Below are 19368 nucleotides of genomic sequence, written 5' to 3' on the forward strand. Positions count from 1 at the left end.
GTGACGGGAATCAACGAGGCTTTGACAGCGTCTGAGCAGTTTACATTAAAACCTGAACAAATATTCTGATCTCTCCATCAGCACATCTTTCACTGTTTATATGTTTCATACTGAACTTCTTCACGTCATTCTGGCTTTGGTGAAGAATGTGAAAATGTCTCGTTATTAGGTGTTATTTCAGCTTGCTTGTCTGCATTCATTCCCCCCTCATTACCTGCAGCAGGACCACCAAAGACAGTTTACTGTCCTGTCCTACATACTGTACATTTCAACTAGGGTATTTATCACAGGAACTTTACAGTTAAATCAGTAATGATCTCTATTGGCATCACTGCAATATGTCTGACTGATTGAGTCAAGCATAGCCACCAAAATGTTGTACTGTTACAGAATTCAGAATCTGTTTGGAAATCAAAATTGGTTTGTGTGTGTATACCTGCACATACAAGGAATCTGACTCTGGTTTAAACATTGAACACGGCACTAAATGCACCTGCATAGGTTAAAAAAAAAAAAAAAGAAAAGAAAAAAAAAGACATCATCAAAAAGACAGATCAATGAGGACAAAAGACAAAAAAAAATGGAACAAAACTCAACTTTAAGTAGTGCAAAAATATGAAATTAATAATATGTGCAAAGAATGTGTCATAGTTTGGGTTGTTGGTTTTGTTATTTCCTGTTTTATATTGAAGGTTTTCCTCATGCGACATCTTTTGCTTTACTTCCTGTGTTTTCCCACCTTAGTAATTATTGATCCGTGCTACCTTGTGCGTCTAGTGTTCCAGTTTTTTCGTACTGTTTGTTCTTTGAGGTTTTGGATGTTTGTTTTGTTTCCTTGGACCTTGCTTAGTTCCGTTGGACTATTGATTCTTGTTTTCTATATGATGGATTTGCCTTTTTGACCACCTGAATTTTGGATATGATCTTTGCCCGCCTCACCTTCACATAAGCTTTTGTTACAGCCTTTTGGTTGAACCCTGACATGATCACAATGAAATTTACAATGTGATGGGATTTAGGTTGTCAGTGACAATAAAGGGCTCACCATCATACCCAAAGACATCCAACACGGAAAGAAGACTTGAACTAACCTCACATCCTGTAAATTAACAACACAACGGCTCTTAGAGCCACGTGCAAGCACTGAGAGCACCACGTCCTCTTGATCATACTTACATCACACACACTGATAATGATCACATGAGCCAATTAATTTTTTCTGTGTTTTTTTTGTACTCCTTGACTTTGATGAGGATGTTGAAAGTTTCTTTTCTGTGTAGCATTTCTTGACTTGTATTCTCCCTTATTTTAATGTTCCACAGAGGTAACAGTGAAGTGGAGAGTTCCATTCAAAGCAGCTTTATTAGCAAAGTAAGTGAACACACACACGCATGCACGCACGCACGCACGCACGAACACACACACACACACACACACACACACACACACACACACACACACACACACACACACAGTATTCCACACCAAGACCAATTATTTGTGAGATGTTTCAGATACATTCACACTGGAATTAAACTATTAATATAGTGGATGTTAGTTATGAATCCTCTGTGTTTACTGAAAGAAAATAAATCTCTTTCAAAAGAGATGTAATATAAGACAAATTCTCTCTCATCTCTTAAAAGTCTCCATTTTAAACATTCATGGTTCTAGAGCTCCCTCTAGCGGAGACACTGAGAAGAGGTCACACTGCAAATCCTCCAAAGGCAAGTTTTATTTTTTCCAGCCAGAAGGTGCTGAGTTGTAAGTGGCATGCAATTACCTTGTCTGAGTATATTAGAAAAAAAATGATCCCACAAGGTCTATGTATCCTTAGGGAAGGACAATCCAGTGTTCATCACTGCATGGAACAGTTTTCTCAACAAGCGCTCATGTGCGCTGATGGGCATCACCATAAAATACCTCAATGAGGAAGAAGGGTGAGACACTCGGCAAACGGCCTGTTGTCAGAAAAAAGTCATTAATGCTGCTGACAGGGGGGAGGTTTATGATCAGATCATTAGAATAATGCGCGATGTGATGTATGAATAGGTGGATTCCCTCTCTTGCAGTCCGGAGCTCGCGTTATCGCTTCCTGCCACTAGAGGTCGCCGTCTCCCCTCAGTGTGGACATGCAGAGGCACGCAGCAGCAGCCCGGTCAGAGGCAGCAGAGTGTCGGGAACTCCAGCAGCTCCGCTCCATATATTTCCACTCACCCTCCGTGGAGGGGATTCATTCATCTCAGTCAGCGCTGCTGCTCGGTCTGTCCCGGTCTGTCCATCCATCCAGCCGTCTGTCCATCCAGCTCCATCCACACCTCTGTCCTTCCATCCAGAGGTGCGCTGCGTTCGCAGTCTGCGCCTGGGAAGGTCAGACACATCATATTTAATCAGCGGACCCGTCAACTTTTTCTTTCTTTCTTTCTTTTCTTTTCTCTTTTCTAAAATTCCTTTTCCTCTTGATCAGCGTTTCATCACCGGGAGACTATTGCTACCTTCAGCCGTCGCTGGTGAGTCCCGCTGCCTGTGTTTTCATGTGAGGTGCAATGAGCGCCGCAACGCTGAGGTGTGGGGACAGCTCTGACGTGTGGTCAGGCAGCAGGTTTGATGTTTTACTAACAAAATGAAACCCTTAAGGAAGGTCATGTGCACACAATGTCATAATATTTCTATGCTATCTGAAGGACATGTGGATCTTAAGTGTTTGAGTTTGCATGTGACTTAAAGCGGACTGTGTTGCTTGATGTTCAGTTGTGTTACATACAGTGTCTTTAAGCTCTGTTTACTGTAAGATGAACCACTGTAACATTTTAAAAGTTGTGCAAATCTCTCCAGTCAATCATGTGGGCTGTTTAATGGGAACACATTTAAGATGAAGTATAGAATAGTTTTCTCCAATGCAATCACAAGAGAGTATGTCCAATTCAGTCTGCGCAAATCTTCAGTTTTATCTTACTCTGCTGCTTATTTCCCTCCATCTTCCCCTGTTTGGTTCTAGCACATAATTGACATTCATGAGCAGCTCCCACTGTTGCATAATAGCTCACATCTCAATGGGATTTAGGGTCAGTCAGCACATCCCACAGGGGTCCTTGCCAGACCGGGGTCCGGGGGACTCCCAGGGGTCCTGATGAAGGTTGTGGGTGAGATGCCTACAAAAATGAAGACGGGTTTGATAACACTGTTGTTTCTTTGACTTGTAATCAGCACCAGGAGGGACTGGAGGCCAGAAAAGATTACAGAAACACGTTACAGCAACCCTCAGCTGACATGCACACATGATGAGAAAATGCATCTTGCATGTGGAATATAACTAAGTACGTTTACTGAAGTACTGTACAGATGTACAATTCTGAGGTATTTGTGCTTACATTAAAATGCTGTAATCACATTTACACTATAATGCAATAGCATGATACTAACAACAATATGAAGCTCTGAAAAGACTGCTCTTGCTGCAGATACTTCTGTTCTTTAACTACCGCTTTGAATAGAGGACTTTTACTTGCAAACAAAGCCTTTTTCACATTGTGGCATCTCTACTGTTTCTTGGGTAAATGATTTGATCACTTCACCCACCTCACATGACTCAGAGAAAAGCTTGTTTTCTTCCCTCTGACAGTAGAGAGAGACGGTATCTCGTCAGATAGGAGTGCCTGCCATGAAAATCAGATCAAACAGGGCCAAACTGGTCCAAAGTCTATCAGTATGGGGGCTGCCTGACAGAGACATGTCACCTCTGGATGAAAACACCAGCAGTGTCTGCAGCTCAAGAGAAAATGTAACAACCTGTGGAATCACAATTTGAATATGTTTTAGAGATTTAGTCCATAATTTCACTAATTACTGATTTGAACTTTTAGTTTTTTATTTATTTTTAGGTGATTCAAATATCATTTGCTCTGTTGAGGAACACATTGTAGCATTCTTTTCACGACTCGTCTGCCTCCAGAGGCAGTGCACCAGTTCACTGTATGTATTTTGATGACAGACCTGTGGTTAGCAGTCTTTCTATAGCCTGTGGTGCAGCAGGTCTCCTCCCATGGTTTGGAGCTCAGAGGTCTGTAATCTCCCTGAACCACAGCACCACCACCCAGATTCATTTCTCAGGGTAAAAATGACACAAAACCCAGCTGGGCAACACAGTGGAAAAAAATATACACGTGCCCAGCTTGACAGTTTGGAATGGGTCCCTGTAGAGCAGAGGTCCATGGTTAAATCTGTGGATGCTAGACGGAGGGCAGGAGGTTCATTAATGGTCCATGATCTGGAAATATGATCATCAGTCTGTTGTATTTCAAGGTGAAAGTTAATTTCTTTCTTTGCCAACAGAAACAGACAGCAGTTATTCACAGATACACTTCAGCTATCTAGACAGTAAATGAATTCACCACAATGAAAACAGAACTAAAGATACAGAATAGACTGTGCATCACATTTATGTATTCATTTATTTAAAGCACAGACTGAATCCCCTTTTTCATCAGTCTGAAAAGCAGCACCAGTATTTTTATTTAGCATTTCACACAGCAAGTTAGCTATCACTTGCCCAGCTGACACTTACTCTGCTGTAGCGGCGGCTGCTAATTTTTCCATCGGTTTGCCTGGTGCGTCTTTTTGTCAGACTGCGGTTCCTGCTTTTAATCTGTTTATTGTAGCAGTCTAATTTGTACTAGTTGTTTCAAATGTGTGATGGTGCAGAGAAGCACATGGAGAGTGAGACAGCTACTCTGGGATAATGATGTGATAATGATGAGTCACGCTTGCATTATTCCTTGATCAAAGACCTCACTGGAGGCCTTCTTCTCAAAGCTGCTGGAATCTAACAGCTAACAGTTGATCAAATGGTTGTGTCTGTGTGAAAGTGGTTGCTGTAGTGAATTATCACTTGACTCTGCAGAGTGTTATGGCATCTTTCAGCTCATTGTTTTGGTTTCTCACTGTTTTGGACTCTCGCTGTCCTCAGACTGATTTCGGCGATAAAGCTCTAAAAGCCCACTGTGCGCTGCCTGCCCAGCACCAAATGCCGGATAGACAAAGTTTGCGACCAGCTAGTGAACATAGTTAATCATTTGGCAGCCAGATATTTCCCTCAGGAGCTGATGAAGCCAAGCTCCCCACCAGCCGAGAAGATCCATTTGAAATAGATGACCTGCTGCTGGGGTGCAGCGCTTTTTGTCATGCATCTCTATTGTAGCAAAATATTGAAGATTTTCTGATACTATTTTTGTCATTGATCTTTTTTTCTTTGTTTGATACTCTGCTGCTGTGGTATGTTATTTCTGTTGTGGGCCAGTATTGAAATGCTCTCACAATATACATATTCATAGTTGGCCCTTTTTATTGGAATCAGTACAACTTGCTCTCTGTTCTTAACTGCAAAGTTCCAGATGTGTTGAGTTTTAGCAGCCACTTCAGCCACGCTGAAGCTGTTTATTCTGTGACTTCATTACGTGAGTGAGGTGTGTGCATGAGAGAGAGAGAGAGAGGGAGAGAGAGAGGGAGTCAGGGCAGTGGGTGGAGGCCATAAATGGCAAAATGTGAAGAATGACCGTGTTGGTAGGGAGACACTGCTACGTGTTCCTCTTCTTCCTCCCTCACTGGTGTTTCCCTGCTGCTGCGTGGGAGAGCGAGGGAACTCTGCAGTGGTGTGGGTCTGCTACACTAATATGCGTGACCTGTAAAACAGGTAGAAAGCAAGAACATAAAAGTGAGAAATGAGATGGAAAAGCAGCCAGTTGCAATAGAAAAGAGCGGCACTAGCTGTCTATGTGGGTTGGAACTATTCCATTCATATTCTCTTTACGTTCTACTCAACATACTCCAAAACTGACGGAAGACATTCCTTCCACACTCGCTCTGTCTCTCCTATAGGGTGATTCAGCCTCAAACCCCATCTTTCTGTCATATTGCTATTGTGGTTAACCCTTGTGGCTGCTGCAAAAACACTTTGCATGAACCTACTGATTTTAAAGCTAAACATGAAAATAGATTCAGGCGTATGTACTGTAGCTATTTTGTCCCGCTAATCAATATGCAGCAGCCACTGGTTACTACGGTTTAGAGGACTTTAATAAACTTCAGCAGAAAATTGGCAAAAAGTTTTTTCACAGAATTTCTCGGTAAGAGACCAAATAAGTGTATTCATGTCATTAAAAACCAGAATTGAACATCAGAATGCGTCATTTGTCCATTCCCTCTAGAATGACACATAGAAGTGTTTTATGATCTCATGCCCATCAGACCAGTACAAATCACTGTTGAAAATGTTCTGGTCTGGGAAATATTATGGTTTGGGCTGAAATAATAAAGGTGGTTCAGGCTAAAGAACGATCGTGGTCGATCATGGTTAAAAAAATTTCTGTGGGTTGGGAATGGGAATTTTATGGCTGCGAGATGCTTCGTCTCTTGAATGTTAACACGTCATTTTCGGGCGCTCGCTGAAATGACTGATTCCGACGTTTCTCGGGAGAACAGTCTCCATACGTATGAGGCACCATTATTACTCATAATCCTTTGACAGCCATTATCGAGGTGGTACTGGAGAACTTAAAGATTACAGCTAAGCGGGCTTTAGTTGTGGCCTACGCTGCGCAGTCGACGATTGATTCATGTCAGGTGGTAAAACACTGACCACCTCATAAATGTTCCAAACACCTCAGCCTGAACTGGAAACATGGAACAAGATGTTAGTGTTATTGCCAAAACAACAGTATCACACACTGTTCTGACTGTGCTGTTTGATGGTGGGATTGTGGAGTCCGTATTAGAAATGAGAAATATTTAAAGCCGCTGACGGCTGCCATGATGACCCTGAGAGAGAGAGACAAGGATGGATGATCGGCTTCCACTTGAGCCACACTAAGCGGCACACAGCCACTCCATGTATGGGCATGTGTGTGTTGGTATAAAAGGGAAAAGGTTAGCTTATACGCAGAGTGTGTGTGTGCATGTGTGTGTGTATGCGCGCTGCAGTGGATGAGAAAGGAAAGCACTGGAAGTTTGCCACTTCATAACTTCAACCAGTGTGAAGCTGGCTAACGGGTTTCTGGCATTGACACAGACACAAACACATTTTTCAGCTTTTATTTATCCAGACAGAGCGTGCTGAACGTCTGTTTTCAGTTTTCTCCCATTTTTCTGGCTATATCTCATTTCAACCCTTAACAAAGGGATGAGTGAAGACATTTTCCCGCGCGGCCACCGATGATAGATCATGTCACAAACATGGCTGACGTACCTCGGCAGGCTGCATGTTGGCTCTCACAACTGCCACACGTGTTTGGAAGCCAGTCTTCTGTCACCTTTGATCACTTATCGCGTGCTTCATTATGCCGTGTAATACAATACAGTGAGCAGTTTTGGATTCGCAGTGAGGTTTGGATAGCCAGATGCTATTTTGTGCCCCTTGATATCATCAGTTCCTTTTTGGCAAGAGAAACAGAAAGTTGTGTTAATATGTATTGTATGATTTCGTGGGCCTGGAAGGACAGACAAACCAGTGCACATGCATAAATGCTCTCGTTGGCATAGGACGCTTAAATAAGCTGTGCCTACGTGTAGTCTGACACATACCCCCCATGAAAACCACAATGTGACGCTTTCACATTGCAGTTTTTGTGCTGATTAAACAGTGGAAATATAACATTTAATTAGCATGTTTTAGATCTGGTAGATAGCTGGTGGACAACTGTTTCCAGTCTTCATGCTAAGCTAAGCTAACTGCCGATATTTACTGCACAAACATGAGGGGTAGCATCAATCTTCTCATCCAACTCTGAGCAAGAAAGTGAATAAGTGCATTCCACCAAATGTCCAACTATTGCTTTGATTGAGAAAAAAAAAAAACACAACATGCCGTTTTGTTTTAGTCGGGTGATTTTCCCGTTGCAAGCGTGGACACAAGCCAACAAAACACCATTTAAATTCCATAGAACAATCAGGGGCATGAAGAGTCAACAGTGGTGATGATTTACAACTCTGCTGGTGTATTCTAGTCAGGATGCTCTGTTGTGAGACTGCAGCACACTGCAGCTCCTCGAGAAAATATGAGTTTTCTCCTGCAGTTTCAAGGCTGCAGCAGTAGTTCAAATTCATGACCCTCCAGTTATGAACAAACTTTCCTATCAGGCTGCTGCCACTACTGCATAAATTCAGTGAAAACAGGAGCCTCAGCCGTGTGTGTTTGCTGTTCTGTTATCTCATTCAGCATTTCTTTTAATTGGACATGCACTGTATCCCAGGATTCACCTGGAATCATGAAGATACAGAATTCAGGTGGATTCGAGCTGTTGTCTGTTTGTTTTTGGTTAAAAGTTGGAAGAGCAGCCGGGAGAAAAACAGAGGGTGTTTTGGGCAGTGGTTTAAAATCAATTACCTGGTGAGATTTCATCAGTGTGGGTCGTTTTCTCATTAAACAGACCTGTGCTGGGTTGTTTTAACAGGCTGCCGTTCTGTTTTCCTTTGGAATAGATGACTTCAGCTCTGTGCATGCTTTACTCTACGCTCCCCTGCTCTCGCTGTCTTCTGCTCTTTTTTTTTATCTTTCACATCTCTCACACACCTGCAAGAAAAATCCCACTCATGAGGTGAACAAGTCCCGCGGACCAACACTTGTGTCTCTGTACTACACACTGCTCACTTTAGTATTCAAAACTTGTTTATTTGTCATCTCTCTCATCTCCCCTGTGGATGGACAGTTTGCTCTTCGCCCTCAGCTGATTAAATCTCTGCAGCCAGCAGACAACAGCAGCAAGGAAACCATGTGTGTTTCATCTGCAGTGTTTCATTTGACAGATACGCTGCATGTTTCAAAGTGCTGCACAAATCACCCGTGACTAACACAACGTGGGTGCTTTTATTAAAGTCAAATAAGTGGATATTTATTCTGTGATTATCACAGATCAGGCTGGTATCTTTTCCACAATGGAGGGTTCCTCTGTTCCACATTACTGTAGAAAAAGTAAAAAAAATAAATAAAATAATGCCCTACATTCATGTTAAATGACTTTGGTGAGGTGAAGAACAACACTTCCTTCACTCAAAAGTATGTTGCTAGTGAGCGCAATCACAGCAATGTATGTTTGTTGTAAACAAACTAAAATTCTAGAGGCCACGGCTGCTCAGTCCTGATATACCTGACTATGAACCTTTTTCAGCTCGGTCATAGCCTGACACCTGCTAATGTAAGTCCTGCAGCTAACTGAGAAATCACTGTATGACTCACAAACTGTGGTGAAAGAAAAGTATCCTTTGCTGAGCTAAAAGTAGAAATGCCTTCAAGAAATATTGCCAGCAAAAAGGGAAATACAGAATTCAAAGTCATACATAAACAATTCATTTGTGTGTTTGAAATGTACTTCAACATCACAACTAAAAATACTCTCACTCCTCAGACACTGCTTCCTCCTGTGTGGACAAGAGGATGGATGGCTAACCTTGGAGCTCACTGATTGGTTCGCTGATCTTCACTGGCTTCAGCAGCTGTCATGGCCAAAAGCCCGGAGGTGAAGCTGGCCGTCTTCGGCAGAGCCGGGGTGGGCAAGTCAGGTAAGCCGCTGCGTGAGTGTGTGGACATGTATTACTTATATTTTGGGTACATAAATCTTGTTTACACAGTCATATTGTGGGGACTTGCCTCCTTTAAGGGGACAAATCCTCATAACTGAGAGTGAAGACTTGGTTTATAGTTAGGGTAGGGTTAGATTTAGGTTAAGGTTAGGGTAAGAGTATGGTTAGGGTACGTCTCCAGGAAATAAATATGTGAATGTCTTTGTCTGTCAAGTCCGTCTCCAGGCCACATTGGAAAAAAAGGGTTAAACTTGGCTGCTGGGTAGGCTGTCTGTAGGTTTCATGGGGTGTGTTTCACCTCTTTTCTGTGTGTTGCCACTGTGCATCTCACCACAACCTCCGCTTTCCTCCATCATCCTGTCAGTATTTTTCTAATCGCAGTAATTTCTCCTCATACTCTGTTTGCGTCGTCAACATTACAGCGGGAGGTTGTTTTTGGTCTGGCTTAAATACCTTCACTCCCACAGATAACTCAGTTGAGTCATTATCATTTGCTTTCAGCATTCCTCTATAAGCTGCAGCAGCTCGGCCTCAGCTGGCGCCCTTGTATGTTTTCTCCAGTAGCTAACACAATAACGCAGACCATATGTTTCCTGTCGGCTTAAAATCAAGACAGATTGCTTCTGCGTAGCAATCAGCTGTTGGAAAACATGATTCGGGATCTCTTCCATGTCGAAGGAGGCCATTAAAATGCCTAAGGAGGTCAGCAGAAGTACTTTACTGAAAAGTATAATGACCGAGGAGTTCATAACCTTCAGCTGAAAGGAGTGTGGTTATAAAATGTGGTGACGAGGCTGACAGTGTCTGACATGCTCATCTTAAACCTTGTTCAGGAAAGGAAGACCTTGAACCTCTAATCCGCAACTTCTTTTCTTGAACTCGGTGTCGGCCTGTTGTGTCACTCAATGAAATATATCTCTCCAAAGCTTGTCAGTCATCTTGATTGTTGTCATCTGCCCTGATCATTTCTTATTTTTCCCCCCAGTTTACTTCCTGCACTGTGGCTGCTAACTAGCTTATGTTCCCCATTGAAAATACTACAAATGGTTGATTAGGTTATTGTTCAGGCTTTGGGCATTACTGTATGTCACTCCTCATTTTCTTTAAAATAGCACCTGAGTGATTATTATTGAAATTGAACACAGTGGAACGTGTTCTGTTTGGTTTAGAAGCAGCAGAAACACCACTCAGATCAATCACTGCTCATGATTTTCAGCAAAAAGCAGGTAAGCAGTTGAGAGTACACAGCATTGCATTTTGCTTTGCAGGTATAAAGCCCGGTCATGGGCTGATATAGCCCCATCTGTTACCTCAGCACTCCACTGAATGTGGTCGATATGGTCACAATCACAATCGCTCCCTCAGGGAAAACTCCAAATGTGTATTTTTAATTTGCTATCCAGCAGCAGGGTACATCTTCAAAGGCTTCAAGTTCTTATAATCTCACTGTTTGTAGTTCTGAGTGATAAAATGTTTCACCGCCGTTAAATCAATTTTTAAATGAAAACACCCTAGTTTGCCACAGCTTGACCATCAGTCTTTGGCTTATGTCCAGTGAAGAAGAAGAGCAGAGCGTAGGTGCACAGTTTGTGGAAATATTCTTTTGGCAAACACTTCGTCATTCCTGGTAGACAGTAGACATCTGTGAGATCATGTAAACAACTCTGAAGATGCAACCTGCGAATAGATCAGTGTGAACGCAAGACTGGAAGTTTACAGCCATGCTGGCAGCTTCTGTGAGGCCGCACACTGACGCGTTTAACGTCAGCGTCTTAACATCTTCACAATGACAGTTTTAGCATACTAATGTTTTGCCAGTTAAATGTTTACCATGCTCACCATTTAAGTTTAGTCTGTTAGCATGCTGACATTTGCTAATCAACACTAAACACAAAGTACAGCTGAGGCTGGTGGTGATATCTTAAGTTTCGGAGGTATATGGTCTTAAAGTCTTGGACAAGCTAAAATTTGGGTGGAATTTCTAAAAGAGAAGGTGATCCTGAAAACAGGCTCAAGTCGTTGTCTTCTGACCTGATGTCTGGACTGAAGGCAGATGTGTGGAAGAACAGAAATGAACTGACAAACATCAGCTCAAACAACCATGTTGATAGAGTCGTTTTCAACCCACTTGTGCTCTTCTTCTGGTGATAAATTCGTTATTTGCTTGCTGGCAAACTCTCCTCAAAACCAGCTGCCTCCCTTTAGACGTGGACATCCGTCAGTCGCATGCCTCCCTTTGCTCTTTTTAATGCGCAAACAGACACACAGCGGGAGAGTCGTCACTGTCGCCACATCTGAAGCTACACGTAGCCCCGGTGATCCTTTCAACAATGAACTGCTCTCATCTAAACATAGCCCTTTAGTGGAAGCCCATACATGCTAATGAATCAGCCTTCTCCTCAATGGGCTGCCATCAGGGTTCGTAAATTACACTCCTGCGTCATGCACAATGTGATAGAGAGGGTAAAAATAAACACTGACGTTTAACAGATTTTACATGTTGTTTTGAACCTTCCAGTGTGCTGGAGTGAACACTCTTTTGCAGCTCATAAATCTCTATTTAATGTACTTCCATTTCAGCTAAAGAGGTTATATGCCTCATATTTAAGCATGCAGAGACTGTGCTTTAAACAGAGCTGACGTGTTCTTCAGCACGACAGTAAATTCCTGCTCGTTCTCCATCTGACCTCTGACCTCCTTGAAGGAGGAGGTGTTAGAGATTCCTTTTGTTATAAGTAAGGGTAGATAGTGCTGAGAGGACTCGTCGATTCAATCAACAGTGGTGATTAACGACCAATCAGTTAAAAACTGCTGCTGCCAGTTTCTCAGCTGTGAAAGTTTGCTGTTTTCTGTGTTTTGGATGACTGTAAATGGGATTTCTTGGGGTTTGGGACCGCTGGTTGGACAAAAATAATTTGGTGATGTCTCCTTGTGTTCAGGAAGCATTTGCTGTAATGTTAAATTTGGAAATAATTTTTTATCTTGTGTCTTTGTCTAAGTCCTGTGTCAAATGTCCCTGTCAGTTTTTATCATATTAAATCAATCTCATCTAGCCAAAATCTGAAAAAAAGAAGAAAAAAAAAAAAAATCTGGAAAAAAAGAGAAATTTTGGTAAAGTTTGCATTTTTCTAAGCTACAGCTCTCATCTTTACTCATCAACAATATTGCATTTTGATAGAGTCACAGTTAGTGTTTAATGATGTCAGTGCCGTCTTGTCATTGTCTCGTCTTAGTCATGGAAAAAGATCGTTGACAAACATATTTTGTCATAGTTTTGATGAACAAAATGAATCCATTTTGGTTGCCATTTTTTTCTATTTGTTGTTATGGCTGTCCTATAGATTACAAAAATCATTAGCATACAAAGCGAGGGATCCGTTAATGAGAATCCATCCAATATTTGATGACAAGACCTCTGCTAACTTGACAACTTCATTATAAAACCATCAGTTATCAGTATTTTATATCGTCTTCCTCAAGTGTTTCCATCCTGACTTTGACAGCAGTGCATGTGCGTGTGAGCCAGTGTTTACGTGATGCCACTGTTTCGTATTTTCGTTCAACTTCAGTGTAGCGCTTTAGTCGTAATTGTTCACATCCAGAAGCTGTTTGTTCCCTGGCTGTATGGAAAAAATGTGTTCTTAATGAGTAGGATTTGGGGTTTTGCTGGGCCCTGTATGACGGTCTGACCTGGACTCCTACAGAGTGATCCAGCCTTAATAAAGAGCAATGTGCATTAACTTAACTGCAACAGTTCTCGCACTTTGGTTTATTGACTCAGCAGAGGGAAGCTGGGGTTAGGAAATAAGATGAATTTGTTCAATTACTATACCTCCATCTTGGTTCCTGGTAAACACACACATGCACACAAGCATGCACCCACACAATGAGTTGAGTTGAATATGATCCCATGACCATACGTGCAATCATTTTGACTCTCTTATTGATGCATATGAAGGAGTATTTTGTGGTGTACTGCAGAGATGCAAACTCAGTATCTAAACTTGGAGCTTCTCTTTCCCTCTTTTGTTTTCAACACCTCTGAGTGTTGGAAGGTTTGCAATAATGAGTGTTTTGGCTGTTTTAACCGAGAGTCAGCCTCTGAGGTGAAAAATGAAGCTAAGACGGAAGGCCAAAAAGTTCCTCGAAGGGCCACTTGAGGCTGGATGCAGAAGCGAGTCAGTCCCCGTCAACCCCCATATTAAAATGTCCAACTTCACAGCAGAAATAAACATGTTTACAGCCTGCTACAAAAAGCACTTTTAGTCTCTTAAGCAAATTTCCACATATCATAACAACAGTTAATTTTTACAAATCCAACTCATTTAAATTATTCTCAGTAATTATGGGTGTAATAAAAACTTACAGAAAATGTGAGTCACGACCTGACTTTCATCAAACAATGCAGATACAACCCAGCAGTTATTTGCAGTGAAAACACCGGCACATATACACATTCACATACGCTGAATCGTGTTCCCCCGAAAGACTGTTAGATGCTCTTTGTGAAATTAAATTTATGGGGTGCAAAGCGTCAGTTCGTAAAACACCGTCCTGCCGTTCCTCAAACATTCCACCTTCCTTCCTCCCCTCAGCCTGTCTGACGGCCAGAAAGCAGAACAATAACAAAGGCGTGGGCCAATATGTGTCTGCCTCAGAAATACTACTGTTTACCACCTCCAACGCCAGGAAGAGACCGTGAATCAGCCTAATGTATGCGTGGGTCTGGAGCATGATGTAAACAGTCATTCAGAGGGCAGGCAGGTGAGGCGGAGTCACAAAAACAAACACAGCGCTGGACAGACGGACAGCTACAATGTTGGACTGAGAAGTGATGCTTTTTTTTTATTGTCCAAGGGGTTGATCGGTAACGGTAACTTATTGATCACTTGTCATATCTCCCTGAAATGAAATCTAGAACAAAGACCATTTTTTTGTGGACCAAAGTAAAGTGAAGATCACGTTCCTTCACCATGAATGCACCAAGTGACAGAAGCACCGGACGGGTCTGCCTTTTTTTTCCCTGTTCATCACATAAAACTTCCAGTCATGTCTCCTCTGCCTAATCCCTTGCTGCAGGGAAAACTCGCTTACTCTCGCTTTAACTCTGCGCTTCTTATTTCCATTTTGCCTTTTGATGAGCCACTGTTGTGTTAGAAAGCAACTAGACATTTATTAAAAGGAAAATTATTTCGTGTAAGGCGTTTTGGCAGTTTTGGTATGTGAGGTAACATTCTCGTAAAGTTGTTTTTTTTTTTCTTTGTGCACAAAACGGTGAAAAATATACAAGATATTCAACATATGGTGACAAAGTCAGTCAGATTTTTAAAATGATATAATACTGTCTTGTATTGTGGACATCTAATTCATTTTATGTAATATGGTGTATGAAGAAGACAGTGTGCAAACTAACAGCGTGTCTCTAAATGATTTTGACAGTATCACATTGTGAGCTCATCATAACGACGATGAACGCGGCTTCCTGCTGAAAGATGGCACGACCAACCTTTTACACTCAAATCACTGCTGCAATGATCACGCTGCTTCCAAAATCAACTTCCTGTGATGCCTGCTGGAGGAAATGAAAGTCATGGAAAGTAATTAAATAACATCCATCAGGCTTTCTGTGTGCACCTCCTTGCTCTCCGCCGCCGAGCAATTAACAGGATGCAGAGGCGCAGAGAGAGTTGCTCATCCCGCTGCTTGGGTTTCCAGGCACATCTTTGGCCTTTGACAGCTGAGAGAGCCCACAGCTGTGATGTTGGCTAGCAGTTTGACTCCCCTGATTACATTCTTACACCAGACGCGGTGAGCAGCCATAAGGTATGACTCATCGAATGCATTATGCTGTGGCACAAGTGCTCTAATCAGCATGTCAAAGGCAGATTTTAGTCTTTTAGATAAGAGATATAAAAAGACTCACTAGAGGCTTTCAGAGCAACTGGAGTGATGCAAATGTTCAGACAAGGTGTGTCTGCTGTGCAGAACGTTAAGCAACTTTAATGTCCTTTAGTGTGTTACGTAAGGCTTGAAGGCATTATGTTTTTGTTGCATTTGTTCGGTTTGTGTTGAGCTCGTGCGCAGAGCTCGTGGCATCTTGCTTCCATGTGGGTGTAATGTCAAGTCGGCCATGGCAACAGTACAACCAGGGCCAGGTGCAAAAATTAACAACAGTAGATAACAGATCCAAAATGACCAAGAACTGGAGGTGAAGCTTTGGGTGTGTTTTTGTGACAGATAGAGAAAGACAAATGTTTGGGTGAAGTATTTTCAGGATGGGATGGGAGAGAAATTTCTTGGGATTTGCAAAATTGAAGTGACATACACAAGTTATATGTTAGTTAGTTAGAGAAAATCGATTCAATTTTGAATGATATAGCTGCATGAGTACTGAATTCTCTGATGTAGCTCCGCTCTATCAGTTTATCAGCCCTATCACCTCTCTCTCTCTGTTCTTTCTTACAGTAATGCAATCATCTGAATGATTGCCAGATGGAGGTGAACAGCATGTTAAGCACGTTAATTTAGCCTTCAAATGAGCACTAAAATGAGAACTTATCATCAAGTAATGGCAGTTCTTCAGGCAGTTGAGACAGTTGAGGTAAAGCTGCAGTATTATGTAGAAACACACCTATCTAAATAAGAAATTAATTAAAATTGATTTGCTCAAAGAAAATCGGTATTAAGGTGAGCATGTGCTCACCTTTTCAGCCGTCTACCTGTGGGGATGTGTTGATCTGAATACACTTAGTCTTGTTGCTGGATGTGAATTTTTAGAGTTTTTGAGAGACACACAGCAATATATGGTCTAATTAAGGAGGAGCACTTTTAAGATGGCAGCTAGATGCAGTCAATCCTCTGTTACTACTAGCAGCTCTGAGGCTTCTTTAAACTGTCAGACCAGCTAAATTCCTTCGGCGTGCCCGTGCTCTGCCCATATTTCTCCACCCTCCTCCGCTTCCCCGCCTCTTGAACCCACTACCTATCTGCTGCCGGAGCTTCCAGTGGTCCTCAGAAAGGAACGGTGTGTCTCTGCCACTCACCTTTTATGTTTGAGCTCTCTGAAGGAAGGATTCAATGTCCAAACCTCCCTCCGGTGTTTCTATTCACCTATTCACTCCTCTGCTCTTCACAAACAGGTTTAGCTGAGAATGGATTTATTTCTGGAAAGAAGTTCCTGGCAGCCAATGTTCTGTGCCTCCGAACCTCAGTATAAATATCAGGAAATTAATCATTCTTCCCTCGACACATACAAAGATGTGGTGGACCCATCACGGGAAATGATTGTGACACAGGAAGGTGGGCTTCTCGAGTGGACGTGCTTATTTTTGCCGTTGGATTATTTTTAGAGCACACCTCCGCCTCTCCTCCGCCTCCACATATTGTCCATTCTCCACCCGTATATTCTGCCACTGCCCTCAGTAGACGTGAGTCATCGCTGGTTTTCCTTCCGTGCTTTTAACAACCTTACTCTTACGCTTTTAAAATTTCATGATGGATCCATTAAGCATTTTTCTTCTTTTGCTTCCAAAGGTACGTTATCAGCCAAGGTACAGGTTCATGTTTAATATTCAGGGCCACCTTCAGTGATGTTTAATTTATGCAACTCCATTTCTTCCCACCTCAAACCTTTTTTTTTTTTTTTTTTTTTAGATCAGTAATGTAACATTTTCTGGCTTTCCTGTTAATTAAATATTCCAAAAATTAATTTTAAAGCTTTAATCTGCATACATCCTTTCATGTCTTCTGGAAAGCATTGGAGGATTAAGACTTCTCCTCAAACAACCTTTTGATACTATTGAGTAATGGCACATGGACACAGCCTACTCAGTTTCTGTCCACATTAAAGCAAACTGAGCCGCAAAACCAGGATCAGTCAAGACTGTCCTCAAGTAAAAACAGACAGCATTGGTAAACACCTGTACAAAACCTCTTAAATGGGATTTACAATCATACATTAGAGTTATGGTGTAGCTTTGGAAGCTATGCATGAGACTGTAATTAAACTTTGGGCTCATGGTGGCTACAAAGATACAACACATACTAAGATATCTCACCTTTGAAGGTCATCGTCACCCTATAGCAAATCAAATTCTACATTGTAGGTATTTACGGGAAGACCGCCATTAACCCCTTTTGACAGATATAAAACCAGCTTTAGGCAAGATATTGGAGTGAATAGATGGGATTTTTTCCTGTTTTCTACCAACAGCCAACACACTGATTTCTTTCAACCATGATCGCAACCTTTTTTTTTTTTTTTAAATCTCAAATTAAAACCAGTTGTTTTTGTGCCCAGATCTAACCAAACATTAGATGTAGCAGTGGCAGATCACAAAAACCTTATGTGAATCATTTTTGTGACAATCATGCATTTTGGAAGGCACTCACAAATGACCTGTTTCATCCTTCAGCTTGGATGCATCACAGGCGCTGACCTCTCTTCATTATCTCAGTCAGTGAGGAGGATTGTGTCCTCAAATGTGGGCTTTGTTTTTCTGTGGACAGGGGCCATTGTCTAAACGATATAATACCCAGGTTGACAGTCTTCATGGTGAAAATAGGTACTTCCCTTTTTTCCCAGTTGCTCTTTGTGCACAGTGCTTCACCTTTCTGCTTGTAATCACAGTGGCGATCGCTCTCTAAGGTGTGGTCGCCCTCATCTGCCTCACACATGGCGCTTGATGAATAGCACTGTGGTGCTATTGTTAGAGACTAAATTAAAGGGATGAATGTGGTGTTAGAGTCCTCACGCCCTTCCTGTTCTAACCCCACAACTGCGAGCTTCTGTCCCTTTGCATCTTCAGAGATGTGAAATCAAAGCCGCTCTGGTGCCCTATTTTACAGAGCCACAGGGCCCTGAGGAGAAAGACTGCCTCTCTCCCTGCCATTGTGCATTCGTGGAGCTCGTCCAAAGTGGAGCTGAGGGGAGTTTGTCTGACCTTTACTGTCATTCAAAGTGAACTTGATACATACAGCGACTTGTTGTGATCAAAGAAAAAAGACATCCATCTTCATAGAAGGCAAAGTGTATTCAACCAGAGGTCTATTGAAAAGTTGACATATTATATAAGGCAGAATAATGCTTCTCAGAGGGTGGAAAAAACCTGGTTGTGTTACCGACTTTGAACTGGAAGTAAATGAATCAGCAGTGGAGGAACTTGTTGTGTGACAGTTTTCAATCTGTTCAATACAATCTGTCTGTCACAGCTCTCAAACTGTGTTTATGTTTGTCACAGTTCGTCCATGTTTTGTTGTCGTGGTCCGTCCCATCTGGACTGTATTTTTGGAGCCGTGTTAATCAACTCACATTGGTTTTAAAACTGTCACTCAAAGTGCTGATGGCCAAACCTCCTGACATGACATTATGTTTTCTATTGAGTTAAATCTTGTTGGATCTCAGTGTAGTTATCATTGAATAAATGTGAGGATTCACACTGCCAGACTCTGATTGGCTGACATCAGTAGGTCATCTTGTTCAAATGAAGTGCCACTACAAGTGGCATCTTTCATATTACACAAGGGTGACTAATGTATGTAATTATATATGTTTATGTTTATGTAGAAGACAGTCTAAAATCCTGTAACAGGGCTCAGTTAATTGTCTACCAATCTGTCAACTCAATGCAAAGATTATCTTTCTCTGTCTTACCAACATCACCAGCATAATTACACCACTCATGATTGCAGATTGAATAGGGAAAACAATTTAATGGCTCAAGAGTGCGAAACACTGCACCTGATGGTTTAATTGCAGTTTGATTTATTATGAGAACTTGGCTGAAGCGTCAGAAACAA

At 41.9% G+C, this 19368-nt stretch overlaps 1 protein-coding gene across 2 annotated transcripts in view; it reads left to right on the plus strand.

Moving 5' to 3' along the window:
• Positions 1-2100: 2100 nt before the first annotated feature.
• The window catches only part of rerg (RAS-like, estrogen-regulated, growth inhibitor), a 31359-nt gene continuing 14091 nt past the window's right edge, over positions 2101-19368 (plus strand). The window contains exons 1-3 of one of the 2 annotated variants that reach the window (XM_076722823.1): positions 2101-2370; positions 2468-2510; positions 9396-9549. In XM_076722823.1, coding sequence (XP_076578938.1) covers positions 9489-9549 — 61 coding nt within the window. In that variant the 5' untranslated portion in view covers positions 2101-2370; positions 2468-2510; positions 9396-9488. Of the gene's footprint in view, positions 2511-9395; positions 9550-19368 lie in introns of both variants that reach the window. The other variant, XM_076722822.1, reaches the window with a different exon arrangement.

This window comes from Chaetodon auriga, chromosome 22 (genome assembly GCF_051107435.1).
Source record: "Chaetodon auriga isolate fChaAug3 chromosome 22, fChaAug3.hap1, whole genome shotgun sequence".
Lineage (NCBI taxonomy): Eukaryota > Metazoa > Chordata > Actinopteri > Chaetodontiformes > Chaetodontidae > Chaetodon > Chaetodon auriga.